Source organism: Colias eurytheme, chromosome 10, assembly GCF_061535395.1.
Source record: "Colias eurytheme isolate Ceu_HAF_F1 chromosome 10, ilColEury1 Martin Lab GWU primary, whole genome shotgun sequence".
NCBI lineage: Eukaryota > Metazoa > Arthropoda > Insecta > Lepidoptera > Pieridae > Colias > Colias eurytheme.
The window spans coordinates 2,957,479-2,971,308 of NC_142989.1; the positions used below are offsets into that span (position 1 = coordinate 2,957,479).

Consider the following 13,830-nt stretch of genomic DNA (forward strand, 5'->3'; position numbering starts at 1 on the left):
GAAAGATGTGAATCACTGGCCGAGGTGTTAGCAAATAGGACTCGGTGGGAACACCTGAACGGTTGGCAGAATGACAAATTGCGTAACCGACGCACGATAGTCAACGCGAAAACAGGAAACGAGGCTATTTGAGTTACTTTTGTGTACTATAATGAATTCTTCATCTGCTACATTACGCTATTAGTATCTTGTATGAGTAATCGTGATCATTTTTAGATTTATTGTGCTGTTTTACTAATATGATCATGATTTGGCCGTTCCCTCGACGTATGATAAAATTAATTTTCCCATTATACTTGCTCTACCTACTTTCTAGTGCCTTCTGCAAAAAACTTTATCATAATGACAATAAAATTTATTTATAAAACTCGTTATGTATAGCTAAGAGTATTCAATAATTTTTGTTTAAAATAAAACAAATATTGTTATCACTGTCAAATAAAAACCAGTCGTTTATCTTAAGATAAGGACATTTTTCATTGCCAGTGCCGTAATTGCAATATCGTGATTTATATAATACAAAAATATTTAAATGTCAATAAAAAACCTGTCGTTAACATTTATATAAATTAAAACGGTGTTATATCACTTTCAATTATATTAGATTCGATAAAATCGGTTATCTAATAGTTGAAACATACGTTTTGGGTTTGATTATAAAACTAACTTTAGCAAGCGCTACAAGTTGCTAATTTCTAGTTGTTTTATTCTATGCTATTGAAATTTCATTACAATGTTTCTTGGATTAATATTCTCAAAGACTAGGTTAGGCAATTTGTATCCACTTCTAAACTTCAAGAAATATCTCGAAGTCGAATTAGCAGCAAATCGAGGCAAAGCGAAGAGAAATCAAATTTTAATGAGGAATTACTTTTCACTCTGAGTTCATGTCGCTTCTTTGGCTAATGGTCGTATTAACGTCTCTATACGTTGTTCTTTATTACAACAAAAAAAACTTATGAACTGAATAGATTTATATTTTTCTACAAACACTGCCTTTGTTTTTTGCCATTACCTAGCCATTATTTTCTATTACTTTACTTTTTTTTGCATAAACATATAAGTCAACCCATAAAGTATGTAAGTACTTTGGTTTCCATTAATTACCGCGAACATTATTAAATTAATTGTATAATTTACACAATGAATCGCAAAATCGCTAATCCACATGCACTCAAACTAGATTTAGCAAATACTCCAAATACTAATTTGATGGATGAATTGAATAATGAATATGGTATCAAATTGCATTATAAAGGACGATTTAGTTATACATTATAAATAATAAGCACATTATATGATTTTACTGATATCCAAAACCATAACACGGATGTAAAAAAACGATGCTGCTAAAATAATTGCGGATGACACTTCTGAAAATAAAATCACATATTGTTTGGCGTAAGTAAAGCAGTTATAATATAAGAGCCCACGACGGCCAGACTTTCCTTTCTTCCGGAAAGTTGAAAGTTTCTCTGTATATGTCTCCTATACAGATAAGAACGACCAGCGACTATCAAGTTTGGGTTGTGGTTACTTTGGCAGGAAACAGGTAGTAAAGTTGTATAAAATAGTACCTAACTTTCATTATAGTTTAAAAGCTAAATTTTATATATGTTACTTGGGGACCTATAAAAAGATATTACCTTAAGAGCCAGACAGTTTTCATGGTTCTTACATCTAGCCAGACACATTAAAAAAATAACTAACATATCATCAAATTCACATAACTACCTAAAAGCGTAACAAATATGAAATAACCCACTAAAAACATTAGTTAACTATAATTATTAAAAAAATAAAAGTATAATATATAAGAAATAAAGCTATTACTTATCTTTTACTTAGACTTATGTTGATGGAATTACACGTATCCCGATGACTTTTTTATTGTGTCATCGAGATACGTGAAATTCCATCAACATAAGCCCCCGTAAAAGAAAAGTAATAACTTTACTTCTTATATATTATACTTTTATTTTTTTAATAATTATAGTTAACTAATGTTTTTAGTGGGTTATTTCATATTTGTTACGCTTTTAGGTAGTTATGTGAATTTGATGATATGTTAGTTATTTTTTTAATGTGTCTGGCTAGATGTAAGAACCATGAAAACTGTCTGGCTCTTAAGGTAATATCTTTTTATAGGTCCCCAAGTAACATATATAAAATTTAGCTTTTAAACTATAATGAAAGTTAGGTACTATTTTATACAACTTTACTACCTGTTTCCTGCCAAAGTAACCACAACCCAAACTTGATAGTCGCTGGTCGTTCTTATCTGTATCGGAGACATATACAGAGAAACTTTCAACTTTCCGGAAGAAAGGAAAGTCTGGCCGTCGTGGGCTCTTGATCTATTATATTTTATGGAAAATATGAAATAAATCAACAAACCTCCAACAACAGAAATTGGAAATTCCTCTTTGCTTTCTATCAATGTTTGAAGGGAAACTTTTAAACTTGTAGCCACATAAATATTGATGTTTCAGAAACTGCTATGTTTAGAATAGATAATTTGGCACATTCATTGCAAGCATTGTTTATATTTAGATCATTTAAAGAACTAGTAGGTAGTCGTTTAAAGTACGCGGATAGTTACTTTACTCCACAACCATAAGGTTGTGAGAGTAGATATAAGTATAGCTAAATAGCTTCGTAGGCATAAATAATATTGAAATTGAATATACTTATACACTATATTAACCCTTTTCTGAAGATTCATACATTAATAATTTCTTGTAACAAGAGTGGTAAGTTACATTATTAAATTAGGAGTTGAAATATCGTAACAAGGCGAGCGGCAAGCGCTATTGTGACAAGAATCATTAATGCTGTTTAAGATATAGGTACTTACCCTTGTGATCAAGACAGCTTGCGCCTCCTACGTGTTTCTTATAATAAATCAGCTAGTTCCTTCAATAAAATTTATATCAACAATACTCGACGTCGAAAACATTTTTATTTACATACAATGAAAGCGTAATAGAAGCAATTAAACTGCGAAAACTTCTTTGCGAGACAAAACGAGTTTGAAAATCTGAATTTCACCAGCATCAAATTCAGAGGACTCGTTTAGCCTTACATAATAGAGTCGGCACTCAAAACTCACAGACAGGAGTGCAAAATGTTGTATATTTTTTCTCAGATTTACCTTAATTGAATTCGCTTTCGTGATTTTAAATTATTAGCGATTCCTTTGATGTCGCCTCCGTTCCCGTGTTTTAGATAAATAACCAATTATCGGGATTCCAATTAATCCGGGACATGTGATATGGAATTTTAAACGTGCATTGCTTTCGCTTCTGTGTCTATAATTATTCACGTCGCAATTTCAATTTGGAATTATTGTTCCGAGTCTAAATTACTGGCTGGAGTAGGTTAATTATCATTATGTCTAATCAACAATTTGTTTTGGTTATTTTCATCATTCATGATATTTTACACCAAACTTGATATAAGAGCAGAGATGGGAAAGCGAACGTTATAATATGTACTTATCTACTCAATTATTATTACCTATTACCCTCACCCACAAGACATCTAACAGAAAAACAAATTCAATAATGACACGCACAGAGCTCTCAACTTTAATAGGTATAAATAGCGACTAGAATAAACATGTAATAAATCTGATTAAGTTAACAACGGCCGCGGCCTAAGTGAATGTAAATATTATGTGAAGATTTACTGTCGTCACAACCCCAAAGAGGACGTGATTACGGGGCGCACCCAGTAACCTAAATTGTGTACGACGTACGTACCCCAAATTTATTATGAGACCATAAAATGCTTCGTGTGTAAAAGCCTTAATTTCCGAACGTATGAAACCATAAATTGTTTACAATCAAATATATGTAACTTGATGAAATGTATTGTTACTTCGATTCTTGGTAAAGTGTGTATTGTCAATATGTTTGAACGTGTTACTCTTTTAACTGTTTATTTGAAACGCTATAACAATATAAAAGAACCATTTCGATTCGATTACATCATTACCTTAGCTTTTTCATGGTGGGTGTATTTAAGAATATTGTATCAAACAAATATTAAATTATAGTAATAATTACATAATATTATATTGCCAATCTATATAAGAGTTTAATTAATTAGCCTCGTGTGCGTACCCACCTTTATTATATTTTTATTAACTGTACCTTTACAATCATAAATACGACTTAGCGTTGGTGCTGTTTCATACATACATTCAAACCAATTTACGGATATAATTGTTCTCCTCCTCTTTAAGATACTAATAATTCTTTATTTTGCTGTGCGTGCTTTCCTTCGCCTACTTACATTTGCGTATGATAATAACAAAGAGCTTTCAATTAAATGTTTGTTTTTTCTATTGCATATTAGTAGAACTGAGTTGTTATCAGCAACATTTACATAAACCTATACAAGTAATGTTAGTATGATCATTTAGTCAATAGGCCGTCAAATCAGATAGAACATGAACATATTTCCTATAGAAATCCAGTTAACTAACAGTACGAACTTGACCATTCAAATACTAATTAACATTATTTTGACAGCGGTGTGGAAGCCGGGGGTACCACCGCCGCCTGCGGGCGACAGCGGCGCGAGCGCGGGAAACCCTCCCCCGCCCCCGCCGCCCCCCGTCTGGACCCCCAACAGCGCTTCGGCATCACCGCAGACACAACGCAAAACCTTCCGACCGGTACACTTCGAGGAATCACCACCAACCCGCCGAAAATTTGAAGGACGTATGAACGTAAGTTTTCTTCATGTTCATTTACGGAGTATGGCGTAATCTTGATTAAAAAACTTCGTCGAGGATACCGTTTAAACTCCTAACTGTATGCATACTGTGAAAGGAATGAAGGAAGGAAGGAAAAATATTCGTAAAAAATGTTTTTCCAATTTTCAAAATGGTTTCTACTTTCTGCTAAAACACTTTTCAAGACAATATAGATATCTACGTACGAACAAAATATAATTCCCTATTCCGTATAAAACAATTTAAAATATATTGTAAAAATGTTGAAGTTCTTTATTGGCGAATAAACATGCTACAGTTTACAGATGTTATTGATATATTTTGTTGTATTCCTTTACTTTGATATTGGGGACTAGACAGTTGTAGCAGTCTTGTTTTCCCAAGTTTTTTTATTACGGAAATTTGCTCACAACTTTCGCTTGTAATAGGTGCGTGAATGTAACTTGTGTCAAGTCGTCTTTTTTTATGTCGCACGAAGGTAAGCAATTGTATCTGAACAAACGCCGTAATAGGGTGGTAATGGTTGTACCTAAGCAACGCATCTAATTGCTCACAGTCAACCACAAATAAGCACAATATAAGGCTGCTTGACTATTGGCATTTTATCTTACTATTTATTTTTATCTTTCTGAAAGCATAAAATGGCATGAAAAAAGACGGGTTGCACTCCGGGAGTGCCGGCAGTAGTGAAAACTTAATTATTAACGTTGAGCATGTTTGATATTTTGGAATGGTATCCGTCTTACGCTTTTTCGATCAGGTCTATGGATTTTATACCCATTACAGAAAAAGTGCTCGACGCCGCTAAAGAAGTTTTCACTTCAAAAAAAATCATTACCATATATTCCAGTGAATGTACACCGGACAAATCTAATCTAAACATTTTCAACTGAACTGACTGAATAAAACTTTGGTTAATTTAAACGAGCGCAAAGTTAACTACATATAAGTTATTTATTGCTTTTCTCATTTATGCCAGCAGAACATGAAAATTCAGGAAATTGAATTTCAAAAGATAAGAAAAGAAATATTCTTTTAAATATATTTACCTACTCAGACATTACAAACAAAAAAGTTGGGAGTCACGTCAACTTTGTGAACTCGGAAATAAAGGCATTAGAATGGTCTTTATGCGTATAGAACTTTTTAATTTATCTCTAAAATATGGTATCTGAATGTATTTTTATTACAAAGCATTCAATGATAACATTAATGTACATTAACTTAATATCTATTTTTGTAAGAATGAAAATATTTTCTATTATAAATAATGTAGGCTTTTAGGGACATTAATCTATTTGGGTAAAACATTTTAGGTAAAATTGTTTTAAAAGCTCTCTCGCCAGCCGGTCCATTCACAATAGAGCTAAGATATTTAACCTTAGGAAATGTTCGAAGTATCTGGAGAATTGAATTCATTGGGAGAGTGCGAGATATTTCTTGTTAAGAAAACTATTATCAAAGAACCACAAAAGAAATAATTTCGCATAATATTTTCAGAGTAATATTTAATTGTTCTAGAGCACAGAGCAGAACGGCACAGCTGGTTTAGAAAGCGAGAGCCGGCTGCGGACCTCCCAAAGCGCGCCTGCCACTGGGCTGAACCTTCTCGGCACTTCAAGTAGACTGCCCAAAGCTCAGAACCCTACCGTCACCTTGTTACAGAAAGCGCGAGGTATGTTAATTTACATAGGATAATTCAATCTCCAAGGGAAAAACATTGCTGAAACAGTGGCTCATGTATGTGCAAAGGCTAAAAGTCTCACTACTTTTTACGCTCCTCTACTTTTTGTTTCCTGGAAGCATTATTTGCTTCCGTTTTTATTTATTTTCGCTTTGGTGTTCTGAGACTTTGTGAATACACTTTTCAGCACAAAAGTGAACATGGAGGACTGTTTCGGTGTTTTATTTATTAAAGCAAACGTGTTCGTGGTGTAAACTTTTAAATTTTGTATTCATATTCATTGGTTAACCTAGAGTTATGCGTTCTTTTCTAAAACATATGGAAATATTATTAGCTTAGTTATTATGTTTTATATCGGATGTAAAATTATTATTAGAATATTTTTAGCATGGTAAACTTACGATCAGCCTATGTTTATTTGAAAATTTAACACTTGTTACCTACTGCGAATTTTTATACATGGTAGCGTCCTGAATTTAATACAATATGAGATTATTAACAATCTTGTGTGGTTAAGCAAACATAGTGCAAACTCCGTGTAACGCTTGACACTATGACTCGGTCCCTTATTTTGATTAATTAATATCTTTAAGTAATTGCTATCTGGAGTACGAGTAGATAATATCTTTAATAGCATGTCTACTGTCAAGACATGTTAAACTTCCTACATTTTAAAGTACACAATGTTATGATCTCTTACTAGATTACCTAATTATTATAATATGCCCTTTGTCTTACAAGATAATTTTGGCCATATAAGTGTAATAAAACGGATAGCTTATTAGTCAATAGACTTAAAATCATATAATAATATTGACCAACCTACATCATATTCTTCTATTCTCTCAAAAAGTTAGTAAAGTCGTTTCAGGTGGAACCGAATTTTCAGTTTGGATCGTGGTCTTTTTCTCTAAAATTTGATTGATATGTTGTTTAAATTCTTATGCATGAACTATCTGTATGATTAAATAATATATATTGTTCTTTCAAATCGCTGAAAATAATACCTATCAAGATAATTTTGTAGAGCAATGTCAGCCGAGAAACTAATTAATACGTCTAGTCTTTCATATGCATTTAAGTTAACAATATGAAACAAAATTCCCCGTAAAAACATAAAAATAAGTTATTTTTTGTTTTGGAGTATTGCCATAAGATTGAACGGTATTGTGGTTGTATTTTGTTACGTAGTTATATATGTCGTTATAATAAAATGGTGACAGTTTTTTGACAGGAACAAATTATAGAGGTTAAGTATGGAATGAAAGTTTGTCTGTTGTATTCCCGTAGGCAATGTTTGGGATGTCTATGAGATATCCCATCGGACACACAGCTGTAGTTTAATCTTATTTCTAATATTAAGGCAGATATTTATCACGCCTTTAATTTTAGCTTACCCTATTTATCTTTCTCTACGCTATTACGCATACAGACAATGACATTTCAAATATTAGGTATAGATATATTTAAATATTAAATTCAAATAGGTTTCATTCAATAACACCAAAATATAAGCCAAATTAGAATCATTTCCACGTATTTACTTAAAGTCTTCAAAGAGACTAAACAATACAATGTCGAGAATTGCAAATAGCTTGTTTTGCCAGTATCTTTACAGTTTGAAAACAATACTTGAAACATTTCAAACAATAAGTTTATAATTTATTCATAAACCATTTTCAAGACGGGGTATAATTTACCGCCAAATTATGTTTGCCATTCGAGCTCTTGTCGTTGAAGGTTTATAAATAAAATCGATTCTTTAAGGTGATGAATTAATTTTTCTAACATTTACGGCCCTTTTTAAACCTTCGTAATTTTTATATTATTAAAGTTGTCGTGATGAAAATTCTTGACAAGAAAGTTCAATAGTAACACAATACGTCTACCGTTTTAGAAACATGATTCCATGATATTTTCTCGATAGAAAAAAAATACAAAGTTCTCATTGTTATTTTTTTATAATCTCTGGCATCTTCAAAATAACAAACGTAAAGTTACGACTTTTTGGATATTAACTATAAAATATACAACCTATACGTCTACCGATTTAGAATTTTGAAATATGCGATGGTTTTGAAATAAACAAGAAATACTTGAAATTAGCGCGCGACCAGCCAATATAGCGAGAGCCGCCCTGTACCTTCCTACCCCGATCGCTGCACGAGTCATTCCCGCTACGGCCGTCACACGGGGAACTTGTGTCGCTCGCGCAATCGTAAAAAAGGGTGACAACACGATAAGACAAAATAAGACAAATGGGGACAATAAAGAAAATAAGAAGAAGAAACATAAAGGTTGGAGGAAAAAGAATGCTTACAATTGGAACAAATTAATGAAGTAAGTTGGTTTTATTTTAAATTTTATGATAATTGTATTATAGACGATGTTTGATATGTACCCTTGTTTTAAGTACATAACGAATGTGTAAGATTTTTTCATTTATAGCATAGATAATCTTTTCAGAAATCCGGAATCCAGAAGGAAAATAAACCCACTGATTGTTCACAATGTGAACCCACTCCTTCGTAAGTACCTTTATTCAGTCAAAAATGTATGTTATCAACGTTCTACTGGTTTTATCGCATGATTCCATTTTTAGCAAAAAGCAACAAAGTGCAAAGAAATAAAAAATCATGGTGAACTTAGTGGAAGTATGGCGGACATAATATGGAACAGGAGCTCATTGGAGTAGTATTATATTTAAAAAAAATACGAAATAATTTCAAGAATTACATTTCTTAGAAGGTGGTAGATAAGTATGTTGTATAAAGAATTTGATGTTGATATTTATTTAATTTATACTTACTACACCTGTGCGGGAAATTGCTTAGTAATAAAACAGGTTTATATTCATATTTACATAGTAATGTGAGTTTTCATTTCGAAAAATTTTGTGTAAGTATATTAAATTGAGTTCCTGGGTGATCTGGAAACACAATTGGGCCCGGAAGATGGCGCTGCAGTCACTCCTCCTAATGACATGAACCGATTTGGATGAATATTTGTGTGCACATTTCATTTTTGTGGGATGATTGGTTGATTCGCTTTCACATTAGCTAATATTATCTATGTATTTTTGTTGTTAGAAAGTAAACTTAATTTAATGTTTATAATACATTATTATTGGTATAAATAAGCCAGTGTTCGTCTCACATTGCTGTACCTGCCTACCTACCCTACCAGGGCCTAACTTTGTTCTGGCTATTTTATTTTGATTATTTGTAATGAATAATTACAATTATAATAGAGTGCAAAAAATAAATACATGCGTCAATATATTTTGTGTTTTTTTTTAAACAATTTTTTTATTTAAAAAAATATCATTCCTACCGCGGCTTTGCCCGCGTGGAATTAGGTTATATCGTGAATCCTGTTTTATCCCACAGAAGTGTTCAGTTCGGATAAAAAGTATCCTATGTGTAAATCCAGGCAATTAGCTATATTTTATCAAAATTGGTAATGTAGTCTTGACGTGATTAAGTAACAACTAACAAAAAAATATACAAATTAACATCCAAAGTTTCGCATCAGTTTTACTGTATTAGTGATATCTTCCACTCTTGACTTTGACTGAGAAGAATTAGGGTTTATAACTTCTTTCAGAAATAGTACCTTTCATTTCTGGGCATGATGTTAATATCTACGTCAGCATCAAATTCTATCTAAATCAATTCAGTAGTCCGCGTTATTAAGTACCATTTCATTTTTTCAGAGTAACAATATTTTTTGTTATTTTAAAGATTATTTATAACCTGTATTATTTTGTAATAAAATAAACATTACGAAATAATAATAATTATTAATAATGTCTAAGTAGTTGTTGGAAAGAAGATTATTTGTTTATAAGCAAGAAAATAAAACCAATAAATCAACAATTGAATAAATGTATAACAATATTATAACTGTATGACGACTCCATACATGTTTGTCCCGAGTCGGCCAGCGGCAGCGCGGCGAGTTTGCAAGAATGACTTCGCGCACACCGGCGTTCGCGATAGCGAGCTATTAGACTCCGCCCGCCAAGCAGTGGATTTTTTTTTGTGTATCGTCTTAATTAGTTTCAGAGTGCTCTTAATCTGAACATTTTCTAATGACTACAAATTCTCATTCGCGTCTTATTTAATCCTCTTAATCTTAATTAAAATGTGCTGTGCGATTAATTAAAATTTAATTACTTTACGTGGTCACAATAGTTTTAATTGCATAATTCGAGTACCTACTCGTACTTTAATACATAATATAGTATACCTATACTGTATTATATATTATGGCGCATAGGCTTGTAAAAGATGATTTATTTCTTCTCGATATTGGGTAGTAGATAATATTTAGTTAATATTTTATTATAGCCATCAAAGATTACTGTTTATGAGTTATTTATTTTCTCTCTATATCACCATAATACATATTTATATGAGAATAACGAAAATGTCTTAATCTATTCACGACTAAACGGAAGTCGGAAATTAATATACGTCTCACTTACCTAAGAAATCCGGCGAGGCAGTTAGTCTAATATAAAGTAATATTGCTCAGATGTAATGCTAAAATGACAAGGGTCAGGTGATATTATTAAACTTCGGGAGGCACCATGCTGCTTCCTATGACTAGTGAAAACTATTCAAATGAGACACTATCAGTAACATTCTGAACTCTATCCTTGGGGATATTACAAAGTTTAATAACATCTGAGGAAAAACAAATTCAGTGACACGTAGCCGTTGTTTCCCATTACCGTTATCCAACAAATGATAACGGGGTTCCTCATTTTTATGCATTACTTTATGTATATTGTGTAGGTACGTCCCGTTTCATCCAGATTTCCTTTCATAAACAATATTATATGATAATTATACGGATTAAGAAAATGTGAACGTGATGTGACTTGTACTAAATGAGCTGATGCTATGTGAGGCAAAATTCATTATTTTTAATTACACTCATTCAAAAATTTACTGAAAGATGACATCATAGATAAGATGACTGATGTTCGTATATTTAGATATTTTTGAATGAGTGTAATTAAAAATAATGAATTTTGTCTTTGTAATAGGTACTATATAGTATATACTTCAGTCAAATTATGTACTTAATAATAAAATTTAGTATAACACATTTTCTTTTTATGCTTTCAGAGGGCCAGCTGTCTCGAGCACCAACGCACCAGCAACAAGACAGAGACGCTCGTCTTCCGCGCGACAGACCATCACCTCCTTCTGGCGACCCAGGTATTATTTATACCCATACTATATAGAGAAAGGGTGGTTCTTTCATTTACTGACACAAATAATTATTTAATTAACCACGTATACTGACTGTACAAAGCTGAAAGTTATTGTGACTCACGCATATTTTACTTTAAAATGTCTATCAGTGATAATATGTAAATATGCAGTATAAGTCGTATTGTTATTTATTTTGTTAATTTAAGTATGTTTTTATATGTATGGTAATGTGATGTATGATCACTGCTCAATGCTCATGCACATATTGATTGCGTTCAAATTCCTTCAATCCAATACCCTTCAAGGAACCTTTATTTATTTTACCTAAATACACTTACCTACGTATTTCTAATCAATAAACTTAAATATAAAAACGTTATTAAACATGAGTTTAATGAACGCACATTACATTTTAACACTATCATTACAGCATTTTTTTTAAGCTATTGCATAGCTTTTATCTCAGACTTTGAGCGAAAAAAACCTAACACCCCTCATTCCAACCGGCCGCGGCACAGCGATGCGATATGCTATGCAATAGCTTTACCGCGGCAGTCCTCGAGTGCCACACGTATTTTTTTTTTTTCATAAAAATGTACTGTATTTTATTGTAATTTTTATTCTGTACGTTTCAGTGCACGCATTACGCCGCGGGTACGTGAGTGAGGGAGAGGGCGAGAGGAGAGCAAGGGACAGCGAGCGTAAGATGTCGGATGCGCAAAAGAAAATCGACGGAATCGGACCAATCACAAAGGACGGCATGCCTGTTGCTCTACGATCTGTAAGTATAGTTTACGTCACAGACTCACAGATAATAAATAATACATATAATAATGTAAATAATACATATATAATAATGTGTTAACGTAGTAACTATTTAATTTTTTACTCGACACTGACACTGGCAATAATCTTCTTGCCATAAACAAAAAAACTATTTAGTTATCTGTGGTATTGGCGGGAAAGAATTAAAAAATAATAATTTATGGGTTATCTTTTACCGTGAAAAGTGGTTGCTAATATAGACATTTAAAAATTTTAAAATGCTTAGATGTTAAGATGATTCAAAAGTTCTTCTAAAAAGAAGTCTAATTATTGAATTAATAAATAAATGAGTTTAGGTATAATTTTAACTACTTATTAAACTATTTCACTTTTCAGGAAGTTAAAGACCCCTCAAGGTGGTACAAGAAAATGTACGACACAATACACAAAAACAAATACGATAGTGAGTATTTACCATAATAATTAAAACTTTATTAAATTAAAGGGACATTTATAATTTATTTTTATTTTAATAAGTTTAAACATGGAACAAAATTTTCTTTTTTCAGACGATTATGTGACAATACGATACAAAAGCCGTAGAGGTGATTATTAATTATACATTATCAAAAATCTAAATTCTAATAATATGTGCTCGTTGGCTGTAAACAATAACATTAAAAGCTTTAACATCGATTGGTTTAATCTCAAGAATTGAATTTTTAGTTAAGAAAACGTACAGATATTAAACTTTTCATAAATAAAATGAAAATTATTTTCCATTCCTTACAGCTAATAAAATACTTTGTTATCTTATTATCGATATTAATTCGATAGTAAAAAATGTTATAATATTATAGTTTACGTTTTCTTAACTTAATTAAAATATAGTTATTTTTATTGTAATGCAAATGTAAATATAAGTATCTCATACATTTCATCTGTGAATGTCAAAACCAAAATCGATCAATAACATTGTGTATGCTAACATTTTAAATGGTTGTGGAAAGTTTTGAGAAAATAATGCTTTTTAATCAGAATTGTGTATTATTAATAATTCAGCTTAATTCATTAGTTTATGACATCTTTAGCTCTAAATGTAGAGTAGGTAGCTCGAGACAGTTTATCTGTAAATAATTTCCCTTCATATTCAACGTTGCCCAATGATAACCCCACATGAATTTAAACCTAATTAAATAAATTAAACTTAAGCTAATGTAGGGACTTACCATTTTACTTAATTACTAATTGCTTGTGTAGTGTTAACGAAATATGAGCGTTAGCGTCTCCTAACATAATTTATACTTCACCAAGACTGTTCTGATAACACAACTCACACTTTCGACTACCATTCCCTTTTTACGCAAAAAATAGTTTAAAAGAACTATTCATTATTCAACCTGAATAAA

At 31.8% G+C, this 13,830-nt stretch overlaps 1 protein-coding gene and 1 long non-coding RNA gene across 13 annotated transcripts in view; both read left to right on the forward strand.

The window, feature by feature from the left end:
* The window catches only part of LOC149905061 (uncharacterized), a 131,621-nt gene that overhangs the window by 86,447 nt on the left and 31,344 nt on the right, over window positions 1–13,830 (forward strand). For 10 of the 11 annotated variants that reach the window (XM_090106120.1, XM_090106121.1, XM_090106115.1 and 7 more), the window contains 6 exons: window positions 4,539–4,738; window positions 6,266–6,419; window positions 11,567–11,659; window positions 12,292–12,437; window positions 12,818–12,884; window positions 12,991–13,026. In XM_090106120.1, the coding sequence (XP_089962246.1) occupies window positions 4,539–4,738; window positions 6,266–6,419; window positions 11,567–11,659; window positions 12,292–12,437; window positions 12,818–12,884; window positions 12,991–13,026 (696 nt within the window). The remainder of the gene's footprint in view (window positions 1–4,538; window positions 4,739–6,265; window positions 6,420–11,566; window positions 11,660–12,291; window positions 12,438–12,817; window positions 12,885–12,990; window positions 13,027–13,830) is intronic. The other variant, XM_090106116.1, reaches the window with a different exon arrangement.
* LOC149905063 (uncharacterized) lies at window positions 8,212–9,640 on the forward strand. 2 transcript variants are annotated; one of them, XR_016457129.1, is made up of 3 exons: window positions 8,212–8,768; window positions 8,895–8,956; window positions 9,031–9,640. It is a non-coding gene; the product is annotated as an uncharacterized LOC149905063 (long non-coding RNA). The 2 variants fall into 2 exon arrangements; XR_016457128.1 differs by having other exon boundaries at window positions 8,895–9,640.